Genomic DNA, 18,706 nt, shown 5'->3' on the forward strand with positions numbered 1-18,706 from the left:
TCATCGCCCGGCTTCAGATTGAGGCGTTTAACCCTTACATTACAGAACTAAGGACCTGCAATCTTATTCGCCACACGGAGTACTAATTCCCTCCCAATTAATCCAGACAGATATAATGTAACTGCACTGAATTCTATCATCTAAACCCCCCTCATTCTCGTCGTGATTCAAAGCCTATTTGTTGTAATGTGTGCACTTCGCCATATGGGTGAGGTTATGATGATGTGCAGTTCATTCAAGGCATTTGGTCTTGAGAGACAAGCAACACAAGCAAATAATTCAGAGACATTATTTATTATTCAGAGATATACAGTACAAGTGATATAGTTTGAATGTAAAAACAACATTGAAAAAAAACTATAAATAAAAACATGAAACTGATTTGTATTGAGTGCAGTCAGTATCAGGAGGATGTAGGAGGAAGTCATGTCCTAGCCTGGTCCCATATTTGGTTGGGCTGTCTTGCCAACTCCTAATGTCATTGTCATGCCAAACATGGCTATACAGCACAAGCAGATCTGGGACCAGGCTAATCATGTCCTAGTTCTAGTGCAGGATGCAGGAGTCAGAGGTTAGGGGTCGTGTCTTACTGCAGAGTCTTGAGTCTGTAGCGGACCTCCAGGTCTCCGTCGGGCTGGAGCATCCCGAAACCATAGCGACCGGGATTGACCGGAGGGACGATGGCGGTTGGGTCACACAGCTCCAGGTCCAGCCGGGAGAGGACCATGAACACAAACCTGAGAATCACATAGAAGGAGAGTAAGGTTAGTTAAGTCAATCCTCTTGGCCCCCATTGGGAGTATAGGACGTCTAGCATGGCTCTGGAGGCACGAAGAACACTAGCTAGCAGAAGAATAATGACAGGCGACCTCATGTTATATAACTGTCTGTAACAATATCAATCACCCAGCATGCATTGAAAGGGTTAAAGAACAATGTATACAATGCCTGCAGAAATACATCTGGATGTAGTCGGCCATGTAATACACTATTTGCATATCACACATATGGTAAAGCCTAGAGGTTGCGAGCACATACTGTATGTGCACAGCTGTTCTACCGTCTTCCCATATTATCATCTGGCCTCTTACTCTCACTGTGGATAACTAGGACTTTACCTTTGAACTACTGATATATGGCACAGAAAGACACTGACATCAGCACTTTGTGATTTTCTTCAAGGACCCTCTACCAATCTCCGACTGTACATACAGTACATACCAGATGAGGCTAGTGTTAACCTAGTCAAGGGCTTTATGATCAGTTGACGACTGGAATCGAGTGTGCTAGCTCTAGAACAGTTCAAATACATGGAATGGCTGGGCGCCCCCGAGGCAAGGTTTGAAAACCACTGCCTTAGGCTATGTTTGTAGCGTGTAGTATATCACATGAAACAACTAAGAAAATCCACTTCTCAGATCAACCCTTTATCTATATTGATCGTTCTGTCTGCTTAGCTGTTCTGATGTATAGTATCTCTATTGAGTTCAAATGTTGGCTTGAATTATTGAAATGGCCGTTAACGACTGTGTGTGTGTGTGTGTGCTACAGTAATGGTATTGTGTCTCAGAGGACAGGCTCATTGTAATGGCTGGAATGGAATCAATGGAACGGAGTCCAACAGGGGTTTCCATGTGTTTGATGTGTTTGGTACCATTCCATTGATTGCATTCCAGCCACGGCAATAAGCCCATCCTCCTATAGCTCCTCCCACCCGGAGATGTTTGAAAGCAACTGGCCTTAGGCAGCGATCTTCAGGTGATTGTAAATGCCTCATGAATCATTACTACCTTGCTAATGAACTGATTCATTGGGGGAAACGATGTATGAACAACGTGGGGTGGTTTAGATGTACTTAGGTGAGAGGTAGCCTAATTGTACTGTCTTGCCAACTCCTATGGTCATTGTCACGTGACAATAACAACAGAAGTTGGCAAGACAACACAAACAGAAGTGGGACCAGGCTATGTGTGAGGGAGAACAGGTGGAGAAAGTCATATCACACTCACTGTTTGATGCCACTGACTGCAAAGTGTCTCCCTACACACATGTTGTTGCCTGCACCCCATGGCATGGTGTAATACTTTAGTCTCTCCCCGCCCTTATAGAACTTCTTCTTTTCTGTCCCGTCTGCATTTAGGAAGCGGTCATATTGAAATGTCTGTAAAGCAGAAAAGAAGAAAAACCCCAAGTTATTGTGATAGATGGATGCCACAGTACATTAAGTAGCTCCAGTGATGCTGCATGCAAACACTCACTCACTCACTCACTCACTCACTCACTCACTCACTCACTCACTCACTCACTCACTCACTCACTCACTCACTCACTCACTCACTCACTCACTCACTCACTCACTCACTCACTCACTCACTCACACACACACACACGCACACACACGCACAAATTACAGCCTTTAACCAGCTAATCCCCATCGGATCTCCTTTCTTAGCCCTTTAACCTTTCCACCATGTAATCCTGGCGCCATTTAAACACTGCGTAGTACAACACTGTGTATGAGACACGCACTCACACCAGATGAGGCTGGTGGAAGGAGCTATAGAAGGACAGGCTCTTTGTAATGGCTGGATTGGATTAAATGGAACGGTATCAAACACATACGGAAACCAAATTTGACTCTGTTCTGTCGATTCCATTCCAGCCATTACATTACAATGAGCCCTCCTATAGCGTCATTCTATTCAAATCATTATATTAGAGTCGTTCTATTAGAGTCGTTCTATTAGAGTCATTGTATTAGAGTCATTCTATTAGAGTCGTTCTATTAGAGTCATTGTATTAGAGTCATTGTATTAGAGTCATTGTATTAGAGTCATTGTATTAGAGTCGTTCTATTAGAGTCATTGTATTCGAGTCATTGTATTAGAGTCATTGTATTAGAGTCATTGTATTAGAGTCATTGTATTAGAGTCATTCTATTAGAGTCACTGTATTAGCTCAGCAAACAAAGTCTGATTCAGTAGTACTATACTCAGTACTCAGTACTATACTCAGAAATACTTTCCCCCTCACCATGTTTGTGTATTTTTTAATAATAAATTTTTATTTAACAAGGCAAGTCAGTTAAGAAAAACATAATATTTTCCAATGACATTATTGACTTTAGTAAATCAACAGATTGCTGTAATGTATTGCATTGAGAGGTTGTTTCAAATTTTAATGTCACATGCACAGGTACAATGAAATGCCTGTCTTGCAAGCTCCAAACTCAACAATGCAGTAATCAATATCAATAGCTAGTTTCCATCCACTTGTCGACAGATTTTAATGCCAAGGATCATTTAGCTATTTGAGAAGGAATTTGGAAAGATACAAAAATATATAAAACAACTTTTGTCCCATACAAACACATTGAATAACAGATTCATCACATGGAACAATAGACAGTCCCCAAAAAAACGATCTAAAGGAAGTTTGTTCTGAAGTGTCTGTCCTATACAGTGCATTCAGAAAGTAATTCAAACTCCTTGACTTTTTCCACATTTTGTTACATTACAGCCTTATTGTAAAATTGATTAAATTAAACGTTTTCCACATCAATCGACACAGAATACCCCATAATGACAAAGCGAAAACAGCTTCTTTTTTTTTTCCGAAATGTTTGCAAATGTATTAAAGATGAAACAAACAGAAATAACTTGTTTACATAAGTATTCAGACCCTTTGCTTTGATACTCGAAATTGAGCTCAGGTGCATCGTGTTTCCATTCATCATCCTTGAGATGTTTCTACAACCTGATTGGAGTCCACCTGTGGTAAATTCAATTGATTGGACATGATTTGGAAAGGCACACACCTGTCTATATAAGGTCCCACAGTTGACAGTGCATGTCAGTGCAAAAACCAAGTCATGAGGTCGAATGAATTGTCCGTAGACCTCCAAGACAGGATTGTGTCAAGGCACAGATCTATGGAAGGGTACCAAAACATTTCTGCAGATTTGAAAGTCCCTAGGAACACAGTGACCTCCATCATTCTTAAATGGAAGAAGTTTGGAACCACCAAGAATATTCCTAGAGCTGGCTGCCCGGCCAAACTGAGCAATCGGGGGAGAAGGGCCTTGGTGAAGGAGGTGACCAAGAACCCGATGGTCACTCTGACATAACTCCAGAGTTCCTCTGTGGAGATGGAAGAACCTTCCAGAAGGACAACCATCTCTGCAGTACTCCACCAATCAGGCCTTTATGGTAGAGTGGCCAGACGGAAGCCACTCCTCAGTAAAAGGCATATGACAGCCCCCTTGGAGTTTGCCAAAAGACACCTAGAGGACAAGATTCTCTGGTCAGATGAAACCAAGATTGAACTCTTTGGCCTGAATCCCCAGCGTCACGTCTGGAGGAAACCTGGCACCATCCCCACAGTGAAGCATGGTGGTGACAGCATCATGCTGTGGGGATGTTTTTCAGTGGCAGAGACTGGGAGACTAGTCAGGATAGACGGAAAGATGAACGGAGCAAAGTACAGAGAGATCCTTGAGGATCTCACACTGGGGTGAAGGTTCACCTTCCAACAGGACAATGACCCTAAGTACACAGCCAAGACAATGCAGGAGTGGCTTTGGGACAAGTCTCTAAATGTCTTTGAATGGCCCAGCCAGAGCCCGGAAATGAACATCTCTGGAGAGGCCTGAAAATAGCTGTGCAGCGACGCTCCCCCTCCAACTTGACAGAACTTGAGAGGATCTGCAGAGAAGAATGGGAGAAACTTCCCAAATACAGGTGTGCCAAGCTTGTAGCATCATACACAAGAAGACTCAAGGCTATAATCGCTGCCAAAGGTGTTTCAACAAAGTACTGAGTAAACTGTCGGAATACTTATGTAAATGTAATATTCCTGTTTTTTTTGTTGCAAAAATTGTTTTTGCTTTGTCATTATGGGGTATTTTATGCCATTTCTGAATAAGGCTGTAACATAACAAATGGCTTCCTGCCATCCAGGACCTCTATACCTGTTGGCATTTATAAAATTGTACCGTAACTTCCTGTTTCCATTGCAGCAGTCTTGATTTTTTTAAAATGCGTTTGCTCGCATGAAAACTTTGGATGGAAACGTGGTTAGTGTAGTACTAAAAATAGCAAGGTAGAACAAAATCACACAAAAAAATAAAAAATAAGAAATAAGAATAACAGGAGAAAGTAAGTAAGCTATAAACAGGGTCAGTTACAGCGTCAGTTCCAGTACCATATTGACAATGTGCAGGGATACTAGAGTGATAAGAGGTAGAAAGGTATAGGGGAAAGGTGACTCGGCAACAGGATATATAATAAACAGAGCAGCAGCATCCTAAATGATGAATGTATGTGAGTGTGTGCGTGCGTGTGTGTGTGTGTAGAGTCAGTTTAAATGTGTGTGCATGTTATGTTTGTGTTGGAGTGTCAGTGTGCGTGAGTGTGTATATTCCTGTGAGTGTGCATAGAGACAGTGCAAAAATAAAATTACAACGGTCAATTCAGATTATCAGTCTTATGGCTCGGGATAGAAGCTGTTCAGGAGCCTGTTGTTGTCAGACTTCCTGCAAGAGAGAACAGTCTATGGCTTGTAGGCACACATTCGTAAAAGCCTTTGTCCCAGGTGCTGGATTAGACTGAACAGTAATCTAAAACTAAAAGAAATCTGTACACTGGCATGCTGTACGCTGGCAGGTGTTCCATTTATTCAGACAATATTTCAACACCAACTGGGTCTTTGTCAGGTAACAGTATTGTGTTGTAATACCTGTGGATCGTGGTGTATCTGAGGGTCCATCTGAGGGCTGAGGAAGGGGAACATACACACCCTGTCCCCCTGTCTGAGGTGGTATGCCTGTCCACTGGCCAGACAAAGGGTCTTGTCCTGGACCACCTCTCTGGTGATGAGGGCAGCAGCGGTCAGACGCAGGGTCTCACTCAGAACACTGTCTGTGATTGGAGGAAGGGACAATACGTATGATGTCAGAGGGGTGGCTGCCGGGTGCATGTGAATAATCCTGTGAATAATCATTCACCTTCAATAATCATAATCACTACCCTTGTCCCAGATCTGTTTGTGTTGTAAAAGCCAACTCCAACGGTTGACAGCTGGTCAACATTCACAAGGTCGTAGGTTCAGACGGATTACCGGGACATGTACTCTGAGCATACGCTGACCAACTGGCAATTGTCTTCACTGACATTTTCAACCTGTCCCTGTCTGAGTCTGTAATACCAACATGTTTCAAGCAGACCACCATAGTCCCTGTGCCCAAGAAAGCTAAGGTAACCTGCCTAAACAACTACCGATCCATAGCACTCACATCTGTAGCCATGAAGTGCTTTGAAAGGATGGTTAATGCTGAGATCAACACCATTATCCCAGAAAACCTAGACCCACTCAAATTTGCATACCGCCCCAACAGATCCACAGATGACACAATCTCTATTGCACTCCACACTGCCCTTTCACACCTGGACAAAAGGAAAACCTATGTGAGAATGCTATTCGTTGCACAGCGTTCAACACCATACTGCCCTCAAAGCTCATCACTAAGCTAAGGACCTTTGGACTAAACACCTCCCTCTGCAACTGGATCCTGGACTTGCTGACGGGCCGCCCCCAGGTGGTGAGGGTAGGTAACAACACATCCGCCATGCTGATCCTCAACACGGGGGCCCCTCAGGGTTCCTGCTCAGTCCTATGCTGTAATCCCTGTTCACTCATGACTGCACGGCCAGGCACGACTCCAACACCATCATTAAGTTTGCCGATGACACAACAGAGGTAGGCCTGATCACCGAGAACGACGAGAAAGCCTATAGGGAGGAGATTAGAGACCTGGCTGGGTGGTGCAAGGGCAACAACCTCTCCCTCAACGTGATCAAGACAAAGAAGATTATTGTGGACTACAGGAAAAGGAGGGTTGAGCACGCCCCCATTCGAATCGACAGGGCTGTAGTGGAGCAGATTGAGAGCTTCAAGTTCCTTGGCGTCCACATCACCAACAAACTAAAATGGTCCAAGCACACCTAAACAGTCGTAAAGAGGGCATGACAAAACCTATTCCCACTCAGGAGACTGAAAAGATTTGGCATGGGTCCTCAGATCCTCAAAAGGTTCTTCAGCTACACCATCGAGAGCATCCTGACGGGTTGCATCACTGCCTGGTATGGCAACTGCTTGGCCTACAGAGGGTAGTGCGTACGGCCCAGTACATCCCGAGGCCAAGCTTCCTGCCATCCAGGACCTCTATACCAGGTGGTGTCAGAGCAAAGCCCTAAGATTTGTCAAAGACTCCAGCCACCCTACTCATAGACCGTTCTCTCTGCTACAGCACGGCAAGTTGTACCGGAGCGCCAAGTCTAAGTCCATGGGGCTTCTAAACAGCTTCTAACCCCAAGCCATAAGACTACTGAACATCTAATCAAATGGCTACCCAGACTATTTTCAGTACCCCCCCCCCCCCCTTTTACGCTGCAGCTACTCTCTGTTATTATCTATGCATAGTCACCTTAATAATTCTACCTACATGTACATATTACCCCAATTACCTCGACTAACCGGTGCCCCTGCACATTGACTCTGTACCGGTACCCCCTGTATATAGCCTCCACATTGACTCTGTACCGGTACCCCCTGTATATAGCCTCCACATTGACTCTGTACCGGTACCCCCTGTATATAGCCTCCACATTGACTCTGTACCGGTACCCCCTGTATATAGCCTCCACATTGACTCTGTACCGGTACCCCCTGTATATAGCCTCCACATTGACTCTGTACCGGTACCCCCTGTATATAACCTCCACATTGACTCTGTACCGTTACCCCTGTATATAGCTCCGCTATTGTTATTTTACTGCTGCTCTATAATTATTTTATATTTTGATTTCTTTTTTTCTTTTTTTGTTGTTAAAACTGCATTGTTGGTTAAGGGCATGTAAGTAAGCATTTCACTGTCAGGTCTACACCTGTTGTATTCGGCGCATGTGCCAAATAACATTTGATTTGATTTGAACAACCGTAGGCGTTATACAGCACAAACTGATCTGCCACCAGACTACACAATCATAAAACTATAGGTATGTCCTTCTGGAATGCTATGGATCACAAGAATATGTTCTAATATCACCCCGTGGCAAGCAAATGTTAACTTTAATCAACCACAGCTAAAAAACAACAACAATATTTATCAATCTTTACTCATTCGGCTCTCTGAATCTTTCATTTTTTCACTCGGTTGTTCCACACAGTTCAGACGAGCTTCAGTTCAATATTTCACTGCATGTCTTTGGCTGGACAGGCAGAGCCCCGAGGTGGAAGAGAGTGTGAGTGAATAATAGAGGAGAGGTTGCTTGAGCTCTTACCGAACACAGGTGTGCTGTGGTGCTCCAGTGTGTCCAGAGGGTGTCGCTGTAGAGAGCCGTCCTCCTGTAGACGCAGGCCTCTGATCTCCTTCCTCACAGCTCTCATGGCCTCGGGGTGCGTGAGCAGGAAACTCAGAAGCCAGAAAGCAGCAGGCCCAGCGTTACCCTGGAACGGAACAACACAACATCGACTCACAGTCCGTTCAGAAACTGTTTGGCAGTTACAGAGTACACAATGCTCACTCTCAGTCCGTCAAAGACAGCGAACGCATTACCAAATCCACAACAGGTACTGTACAGTGTGAACACGCCGCAAGAAGCCCCCAGGGGAAAATGGAAGCGGGTTTAGACACATCGAAATCTCTCTTTCTTTCAGTCTCACTTTACTTTTATTTTCTCTCTCTTTTTTTGTATCCCACCCTGCATCGTGATACTGCTGTACCGTACTCTAGTGATCTGAGGAGCAGTGAGGAGCCATCAGAGCTGTCAGGGCTGTGTAGACAGGGCTGAGAGACGTCTGTCTGAACCTGTCTGCCAGTAATTGCTGTGGGCTCAGGGAGCTTCTCTCCTCACCCCCTTGCAGGCCAGGTCTTCACCGATCGGCTGACAACCAGCGCTAATGCAAGATGAAGACCAGGTCCAATGGATCTCTGGTTGACTCCCTGGCCTGTCCCGTCACAGATCCGTTACGACAGACACTAGGCTACACAAGCTGGGTGAGGCTTCATCTCTTGTGGTCCCAGTTTGCTGGGTTACAGTCAAAGTGTTGCAGTAGAAATAGCCATTTCAAATGCTGCACATTCTTACCGACACTGTATAGTGTTTTTTAAAAATCAGATTGAGACACTTTGAATTGCCATTGAATTCACTATTAGACGTGTACACGGTAAGGAACTTTACCTCCTCTTCCACTCCTCTGAGTGTGTACACTGTGTACTGGTGTAGTTGTGTTGAAAGCAGAGCCGCAGTCAGGTGTGTGATGGGCTGAATGTGACACAGGCTCCCTGGGGTCCATCATAGGCATATTGACATTGGACTGGAGCCTCACTGACAGGCATTTTCAGAGATTCACTGGACTGTGGAACTGCCTCCACTCCAATCCCCAACAACAACACACACAGAGCCAGAAACATAAAGCTCTCATAACTTTCTTGCAATATCTAGCGATTGTGTCTGTTGTATGCAGACATCATGGAACTAAAGATCTGCGATGGAAAAACTGCATTTGGCATGTTTGACTTCAGTGACATCTCTGATTCACTCAGTATTGTGTTGTTACTGAGGAAGCCCACAGTACCTCTGTACGACTGGTGGTGACAGAGACAACAACCAGAAGATATTCTCCGTGGCACTTCCTTATACTCAGCCTCAGTTCTAATATGTTTCAGTGGTGATTGGCTCTGTCTGATTGTCTGTGACTGGAACAGTGAGTCTCTGTTCCAGAAAAGACATTAATACGCAGGGAACAGTGATGCTAAGGGACTAGCTGCACTCTCCTATCCTAGCCTGGCAGATGAGCCAAGGTCCCCAGAGGGAGAGGCTCCATCTTGGCGAAGGACTCTCTCCCTGCTCCCCTGGTCTGAGTGGGCCGACTAGGCCTCCAATGCTCCAGGCTGAAAGTAGCAGCCAAAGTCCCAGGGGGAGCAGAGAAGGCCTGGTACAGATGACACCTGTGGCTCTATTATTTTCTGAGGCTGGTGGTGAAGGCAGGTACCAGACAGACAGACATTACACTAGCTCCCCCATCTGGCCACACAGTGCAACAGCAGCTCATTCATAACAATTTGTTGGGATTTGTTTGAGGCAGGAAGCCACAAAAAGCCTGCTATTAAACTGCCTCTGGAGCTCATAAATATAGAGTTAGATAATGCTTCATTGCTGTGATCTATATTGGATTTTGACATCAATATTCATTGATGTCTATTACAGATGATACATCTTCATCAGTGGAGGCTGCTTAGGGGAGGACGGCTCATAATAATGGCCAGACCGGAGAAATGGAATGGCATCAAACACATGGAAACCATGTGTTTCATGTATTTGATAGCATACCACTTCATTCTAAATCGTCCTACAATTTGTGTACTGTAGGCCTAACGTTTGATCTAATTCTGAAATTAGACAGGTTGGTTTGGGCGACCTGCCAACTCTTCTTTTTTCAATAATGTTCTGGAATGTGTGGACCCATTGTCCCAGATCAGTTTACACAGAACTCCAAACAAGCCCAGGTGCCATGAAAACACATTCATAGAAACTGATGTCACATTCCTAACAATCATTACTTCTCACATAATGACATAACGAGTCAACTGTGCCAACAAGGAAGTCATGAGTCACTGGGAGAGAAGAATCCTGTGAACTTATTCACGCCAGGGCCAAAGGTCTCAAAGAGGACACAGGAAGAGACGGTATGAGAGTGACATCCAGGTGTGGCAGAACACTGTGAAAGCATTGGTCTTGGTTCTCTGTAATTGTGTGTGTGTGTGTGTGTGTGTGTGTGTGTGTGTGTGTGTGTGTGTGTGTGTGTGCGCGCGCATGTGCGTGCATGTGTGCGTGCTTGTATGCCTGTGCTTGCATGTGTTTTTTGTGTGTGAATTTGTATGCGTGTGTGTGTGTATGCGTGTGTGCGCATGTGCGCGTGTGTGTGTGTGTGTGTGTGTGTGTGTGTGTGTGTGTGTGTGTGTGTGTGTGTGTGTGTGAGTGTGTGTTCTTGACTTTCCCACTTACCTGGGTGGCCCAGAGCTGAAGCAGCATGGCTCGTCTCTGCATCTCCGTGTCCACTCCTTCCGTCTGTAGATGGCGGAGGTAACTCTGCTGCCAGGAGCTGCTCTCTGACCCCTTTCCTCTGCTCAGCCACGCTGGGGACAGCAGCTCCCACAGTCTCTCCTGGGACAGGCTTGCTGTCCTCTTCTCCTCTAGCGACATAGAGAGAGAGAGACAGGTTAGAGAGGAAAGATCACCCAGAGAGAGACAGGTTAGAGAGGAAAGATCACCCAGAGAGAGACAGGTTAGAGAGGAAAGATCACCCAGAGAGAGACAGGTTAGAGAGGAAAGATCACCCAGAGAGAGACAGGTGCACTCTTAGAAAAAAGGGTTCAAAAGGGTTCTTCGGCTGTCCCCATAGGAGAACCCTTTTTGATTCCAGTTAGAACACTTTTTGGTTCCGGGTAGAACTCTTTAGGGTTCCATGTAGAACCCTCTGTGGAAAGGGTTTTACATGGAACCCAAAAAGCTTCTACCTGGAACTAAACGGGTTCTACCTGGAACCATAAAGGTTATTCAAAGGGTTATCCTATGGGGACAGCCAAAGAATCCTTATAGGTTCTAGATAGCACCAGAGTGACAGGTACACCGAGACACAGGCACACACAGAGAAATGCACATGAACACAGAGAAATAGATACAGAGAGACAGAAACGTATTGTATGAATAGATCCATTCTGTGTTGATATACATGACGTACGACCACGTGCATTAGATGAAACTCGGTATACGTGTATATGTACCTTGCTTGAGGGTTGAACGTGCCAGTTTTGCGAGGAGACCATCAAACGTGCGGAACTCTTTGTAGACAGTAGCGAGTGCGGTGACATCGTTGCTGTTCTCTGCACCGAACAGTGTGAGATACCCAGCCCTACGAGGACAGAAAGAAGCATTAACTCTAGAGTAAGAGTACGTCTTCCCTCTTGTGTAAGAGTTATGCCATTTTATCCAGGTGTGATAGTGTCATTTGAGCCTAAATCAACCCCCGGGCCAGTGACCCAGAGAAATGTCTGATGTAACCTGAAGAGCAGGATGACTGTTAAACACACGAACCCGTAGCTGGCCAGTCCAGACAGAATTTGTTTCTGGGTTCTGGCTCTTACCTGAAGAGTAAGCTGTAACAGAGGCTGAAGAGGCCATCCTGCCTCCAGTCTGCTGGGCTACAGCTCCTCTCCTCATCCCGTAGCAGTGTCTGGAGGTGGAGGTGCATGGTGCTGCTTAATCTGGCCAGGCTAGGGCCCTGGAAGTGCCTGGACAGGGATTTTATGGAGAGGTCGAATTATTGCTACAACATGTTACCTCAGGGAATTAAATGAATTTGCAAGTAATCTATTCTGGTGGAACATTATGTCTCATCGCAATACCATTTACAGTAATAGAAAAGAATAGAATAGAAACGGTATGGTCCTTGACAAGGACAGGTAGATGCAGCGGAATTGGATTAAGATGGTGTGTGTGTACAGGTGTGGATGTGTGTGAGGTCAGGTGTGGATGTGTGTGAGGTCAGGCATGAGGTCATGTGGATACAGGTCTAGAACACCTACTGTTCCATCCAGGCCCTCTCTGAGTCTGGGTTGTGATTGGGTAGTCTCAGGCTGAAGATCCTTTGCATCAGGACCTGGGCGTAGCGACTGAAGTCCAGAGAGACTTTGTCATCGAGGACCGCGTCATAGGAGTTAGGATCCAGCAGCACAGTGATGTAACGACCACAAACACGCACCTGGGAGACATGATTTGAAACGGTAAAGCCACGGCCATGTCTGTACACGTCTGCCGTAGTCACATTACACATTACAAGTGTTTGGGATTGTTTGAGAAAGCTAAATGAGTAGTGAGTAGGAGATGCACATAGCACCACTCTACAAAGACTAAATAAACCTATAAACCTAAAATAACATATCCAGGTTCACAGCAACCCTTAATATCTCAGTCACAAAGACATAAAGAATGTATTGAAGATTGATGAGGTACTCAGGTACAGATACAGTATAGTATTGGCTGCTAGAATCTTGACTTAGAACCAAAGAAATTGATCATATTACTCCAGTGCTAGCCTCTCTATACTAGCTTCCTGTTAAGGCAAGGGCTGATTTCAAGGTTTTACTGCTAACCTACAAAACATTACATGGGCTTGCTCCTACCTATCTTTCCGATTTGGTTCTGCCATACATACCTACACGTACGCTACAGTCACAAGATGCAGGCCTCCTTACTGTCCCTAGAATATCTAAGCAAACTGCTGGAGGCAGGGCTTTCTCCTATAGAGCTCAATTTTTCAGGAATGGTCTGCCTATCCATGTGAGAGACGCAGACTCGGTCTCAACCTTTAAGTCTTTATTGAAGACTCATCTCTTCAGTAGGTCCTATGATTGAGTGTAGTCTGGCCCAGGAGTGTGAAGGTGAGTCACTGGCTTACTGGTGCTCTTCCATGCCGTCCCTAGGAGGGGTGCGTCACTTGAGTGGGTTGAGTCACTGACGTGATCTTCCTGTCCGGGTTGGCGCCCCCCCTTGGGTTGTGCCGTGGCGGAGATCTTTGTGGGCTATACTCGGCCTTGTCTCAGGATGGTAAGTTGGTGGTTGAAGATATCCCTCTAGTGGTGTGGGGGCTGTGCTTTGGCAAAGTGGGTGGGGTTATATCCTGCCTGTTTGGCCCTGTCCGGGGGTATCGTCGGACGGGGCCACAGTGTCTCCCGACCCCTCCTGTCTCAGCCTCCAGTATTTATGCTGCAGTAGTTTATGTGTCGGGGGCTAGGGTCAGTCTGTTATATCTGGAGTATTTCTCCTGTCTTATCCAGTGTCCTGTGTGAATTTAAGTATGCTCTCTCTAATTCTCTCTTTTTCTTTTTCTCTATTTCTTTCTTTCTCTCTCTCTATCGGAGGACCTGAGCCCTAGGACCATGCCTCAGGACTACCTGGCCTGATGACTCCTTGCTGTCCCCAGTCCACCTGGGGACACCTGCTGCTCCATTTTCAACTGTTCTGCCTGTAGCTATGGAACCCTGACCTTTTCACCAGACGTGCTACCTGTCCCAGACCTGCTGTTAACTCTCTAGAGACAGCAGGAGCGGTAGAGATACTCTGAATGATTGGCTATGAAAAGCCAACTGACATTTACTCCTGAGGTGCTGACCTGTTGCACCCTCGACAACCACTGTCATTATTATTATTTGACCCTGCTGGCCATCTATGAACGTTTGAACATCTTGGCCTGTTATAATCTGTTATAACAGGCCAATCTTTTATAATTTCCACCCTGCACAGCCAGAAGAGGACTGGCCACCCCTCATAGCCTGGTTCCTCTATAGTTTATTCCTAGGTTCTGGCCTTTCTAGGGATTTTTTCCTAGCCACCATGCTTCTACACCTGCATTGCTTGCTGTTTGGGGTTTTAGGCTGGGTACAGCGCTTTGTGACATCAGCTGATGTAAGAAGGGCTTTATAAATACATTTGATTGATTGATCTTAATTTGATCACCCTGTTGCAGACAAACGTTCTTGCGATGCAGAATTGTTTTAACTTGTGGTGTATTTGAGGTTTAAAACGGCTCGTAATTTCCACTTTGAAATTTTGGACTTGTGTTTGTTTCCCTTTGGAAAAATCTATCAACCCCTACAGAAATGTCCATGAATTATAATTCCACATAACTAACATTCCCTGTTGCTGCAGGGATATTTTTCTGCTTTAGCAAACTGGCTTGTACAAAAAAAACGCATAGAGAACTCCTACCGTAAAAATGTCACCATGTTTTTGTTTCATCCGTGTTAGAAACTTTGCAGCATCTTTTCCAAACTCCAGGGCATGACCCAGCCACGGAATGAAGCCTTTGTCTAATGGTGGTTCATTTTTTTGTCTGGTAGAAACAGACAGACAGACAGACAGACAGACAGACAGACAGACAGACAGACAGACAGACAGACAGACAGACAGACAGACAGACAGACAGACAGACAGACAGACAGACAGACAGACAGACAGACAGACAGACAGACAGACAGACAGACAGACAGACAGACAGACAGACAGACAGACAGACAGTTGTGAACCAAGATTAACACGGTTCAATAAAAGGAGTTAAATCACTTCATCTCCCAAACTAAACCAACTGGTTGTAGCTCTACAGTTGGCATAAGGACATGCCCTAAAGCAGTCAACTGTATGAGCTGATGTGTACAGACATAAAGTAGGCTAGTAATACACTGTGGAAATAGGAAGTAGGGCATAATCAATGTGTACCGTATAAGAAATGGTCTGCGTTTGAATGGTTTGAATGGTCTAGGGAAAGGTTACATGAAGAATTGGATAGTCCAGGTTAATGGTCTAGCCTGCACGTTCAGCGATGCTGAATGTTCAGTAAGGCATTTTTTACCCTGACATTTTTTTCATTCATTGATTTCTGTATAGAAAGTACATTTCTTTGTAAATGATTAAGTAAACAATATGTGAGACGTTGGTTACTCTTTTCACCAAAATGTTCAACATCAGAGAGAGAAACTAAATAATAGCAAACGACATTGACTTCATCCTTGAAATATTGCAGGCTATCCTTTTTAAACTCAAATAACGTCCTTGATTTACAATGTCTTGTTTAACAATCCAAATCAAACAGAAATATGAAGAACATTTACCTTGAGCGGGAAGAGTAAAGAATGACGAGAGCGAGCAGACCATTGAGCAGTAAAAATATAGTCCATAACATTTTACCCGTTAAAGAGAGAGCTTGACAGTGAAATGAGTTCCTCTGGAGCTGTGGGCTTTATTGTCAAGTGGCTGCCCTACAGTAGATCTGAGGTGTGGGTTGGAGATGGGTGGGGATTGTGACAGGTGTGTGTCATCTTAGATTCTATCTGTCACAGAACAGACACTGGGAGCTCTGCCAACAAGTTTTCTGCATGACAAAAAGGGAACTGAAATTAAAATCTCACGACGAGTTTGTCAATAATGATTTTTTTGGGGTATATTTTAATATTTTTTAAGGCGGCGTTGGTCCTTCTCTGTAGTTATTCCTAACAGAAAAGTTCCCTGAATTAAGCATCTCCACACATTAGTGTGTGAACAATGGGAATTCAAAGTCCTCTATGAGTGTTTCTCAATCATTATCTTTATGAAATCCCAGTTAGTCCTATAATTATAGGTCTTTGGTCTTTCTTATTGCACTTGTTCCTGATAATGAAACTACCCAATCTGAAGCATCTCTCCTCTGTTGACTTATTCTGTTGAATAGGCTACATATAGTACATAGTATCACTCGGTCACCAGAGTAAGAACATTCCATTGGAATGAGAGAACCTAAGTAAATGGACTCTTCTTACTGTTGTAGAGTTCTTGTAAAGACATGCCTCCCTTTCTACTCGGCTGTTTACCTTTTCCCCCCCCCACCCTCATTTTCAGCAGTAAATCTTTGCAGCAAGGATTTCCACTGTCTTGAGAACAGAGTTATTTCCTGTCAGTTATTTCCTGTCTGTTTGACAAATGGATGTTTATTTCGCTCACACCTTGTTGATGATTAAGCTGGCATTGAACACCACACCAACCACAGGCGTTTATTTTTGTCACATGCATGTTGATTAAACTGACATCCCACACAAAAATGGAACAAGCACTGTTAAAATTACAGAAATAATGAATTTCCCCTGAAATTTTTACCACCACAGCTAATCACCATGGAAACGTACCTACAGGTGTAGAATCTTAATTTGAGGCAGTTTGCTACAGCAGAAAAATGATCCTGCAGCAACATGAAATGTGAAATAATTAATGGAATTTTTTTTTGTAGGACAAATCAAGCCTGACATTTTAAGGTGCAAATGACAATCGTTAGAAGCCTTTTTAAACCTTCAATACACTATACGTTTGCATTTCCTGCAATGCAGGAACATACCAAGAAACAAAATAGTGACCAAATAAAGATGCTACATCTGTAGTTTCACTTCCCTAATACACTTGCAAGTTTGAAAATTGATATCTGTTTACATATAGGCCTAATCCTGCTAACTACTCAGCAGCATAAACATGGACACGTCTTCTCAACTCAAACACACATATAGATGAGTCTGAATATGTGAAAAGCGACATTATTTACATAGAGTGGGAGAAATCCTCTTTAGACTCCTTGGCTGAGGTTCTGTTTTCGGCTGAGTGTACTGTGGTGTGTCCTGTGGTATGTACTGTGGTATGTTCTGCCACTGGCCTGTGTGCTGTGTGCATTTGTCATGCAGAAGTTTCCACATAACACATATTCTGTGAGTGTATTCTCCCCTCAGCAGAGGGCTGACTGATAATGGCTGGCTATGTAAGCACGTACAGCACTGACACACAGTAGGGCACTGGGAAATGTCTATGCTTTTAATCCACATCAATAATTTCCTCAAATCAATATCAGAAAATCAATGACATACACTGATGAAAAACATGTGTATGATAAAGACTACTGTATGTAGAGGGAAGTGAGGGATTCATAGATAGCCTAAACCTATAGCAAGGCAGGGACTTAGACATGTGATAATACGGTGATATAATAAAGTCTACTATTCCCACAAGACAACACCCCATTCCTTTGTTCTTTGGAGCAATCACAGCAAACGCTGACATTGCAAAAAAAGTACACTGGGATTTTATAAAATGTTATATTTTTAGAACTTCTTTATTTTTTGGAACATCTTCAAACAGTCGAGTCAATGAAGCACTAATACAATACGGGAGAGCTATTTCCAAATGTAACCGAGTTGACTTTGAGGCCGGTTGCCACTGAGACATAGTATTACACTTTGCTAAGAGGCCCTGTGGAGATTCCCGAGATAACAATGTCAGTGAAGAAGAATACTACTGTCACTCAATGCGGTTATGTGCAGTCATGGAAAGGGGTGGACTCATAAAAGCAGAACATGTGTCTGTGTCTGCAGTGAACCGTTGCTGTTCAATGTAGTGTGTGTTGGTATAATGCGCATTGTGCACACACTGTATTCAACTCTGAACGTAACACAGCAAAGAGGAGGTTACTATACACCTAGGAAAATGTATACGCCCAGCAAATGTTCGGCAATCTGCTGTTTTAGAAATGTTTTGATTGTGTCCTAAGCTTAATGTTTCCTACGAGGAAATCCAAGTAATAAAGTTATCACTACAAAATCTTGATTGAAAAGTTATTGACTTCAATCTCAATAATTACCGTGGATAGATCAGCATCAAATCAGTGCTATAGTAACGATAATGTAAACGTGACAGATTCCACCCCATACTGAAAGGAGAGGAGACAAATTACACTCTTGTGTCTTTGTCATAGTTTTTCAACCTAAAGTGATCTACATTCATTATCTGGCAGTGTTTCCGTTTGTCTAATCTATCACTGTGTTACTGTCCCAGGGGTCAGTTCAGGGTCAGTCATTAAAAGCCTGGGTGTCTCTCCTCCACGAATAGCCCATCTCAGGGGTCAAAGGTTGTCATATTACCCGAGCCTGGCCGTAATTGAAAAAATGACTAGCTGTCAAATTCTTGCTTAATCTGTCCTTGTTGTTGTCTGCTTCTGAGCAAGGCAGTTAATCCACTGAAGATGTGGATGTTGGCAGCCCCCCGCACCTCTCTGATCCAGAGGGGTTGTTGGGTTACAT

At 44.2% G+C, this 18,706-nt stretch overlaps 1 protein-coding gene across 2 annotated transcripts; it reads right to left on the reverse strand.

Moving 5' to 3' along the window:
• Nucleotides 1-275: 275 nt before the first annotated feature.
• Nucleotides 276-15,910, reverse strand: ptgis (prostaglandin I2 (prostacyclin) synthase). 2 transcript variants are annotated; one of them, XM_029682875.2, is made up of 10 exons: nucleotides 15,728-15,910; nucleotides 14,829-14,952; nucleotides 12,647-12,822; nucleotides 12,206-12,352; nucleotides 11,846-11,973; nucleotides 11,067-11,254; nucleotides 8,340-8,505; nucleotides 5,797-5,918; nucleotides 2,010-2,161; nucleotides 276-737 (listed from the first exon to the last, which is right to left on the reverse strand). In XM_029682875.2, exons 1-10 carry the CDS (start codon nucleotides 15,796-15,798, stop codon nucleotides 587-589), a joined length of 1,425 nt encoding a protein of 474 aa, XP_029538735.1. In that variant the 5' UTR covers nucleotides 15,799-15,910; the 3' UTR covers nucleotides 276-586. The 2 variants fall into 2 exon arrangements, with proteins under 2 accessions (XP_029538735.1, XP_029538734.1); XM_029682874.2 differs by having other exon boundaries at nucleotides 5,737-5,918; nucleotides 15,728-15,909.
• Between the last annotated feature and the right edge of the window lie 2,796 nt (nucleotides 15,911-18,706).

The sequence above is a fragment of the Oncorhynchus nerka genome, linkage group LG15, assembly GCF_034236695.1.
Source record: "Oncorhynchus nerka isolate Pitt River linkage group LG15, Oner_Uvic_2.0, whole genome shotgun sequence".
In the NCBI taxonomy this organism is placed as follows: domain Eukaryota; kingdom Metazoa; phylum Chordata; class Actinopteri; order Salmoniformes; family Salmonidae; genus Oncorhynchus; species Oncorhynchus nerka.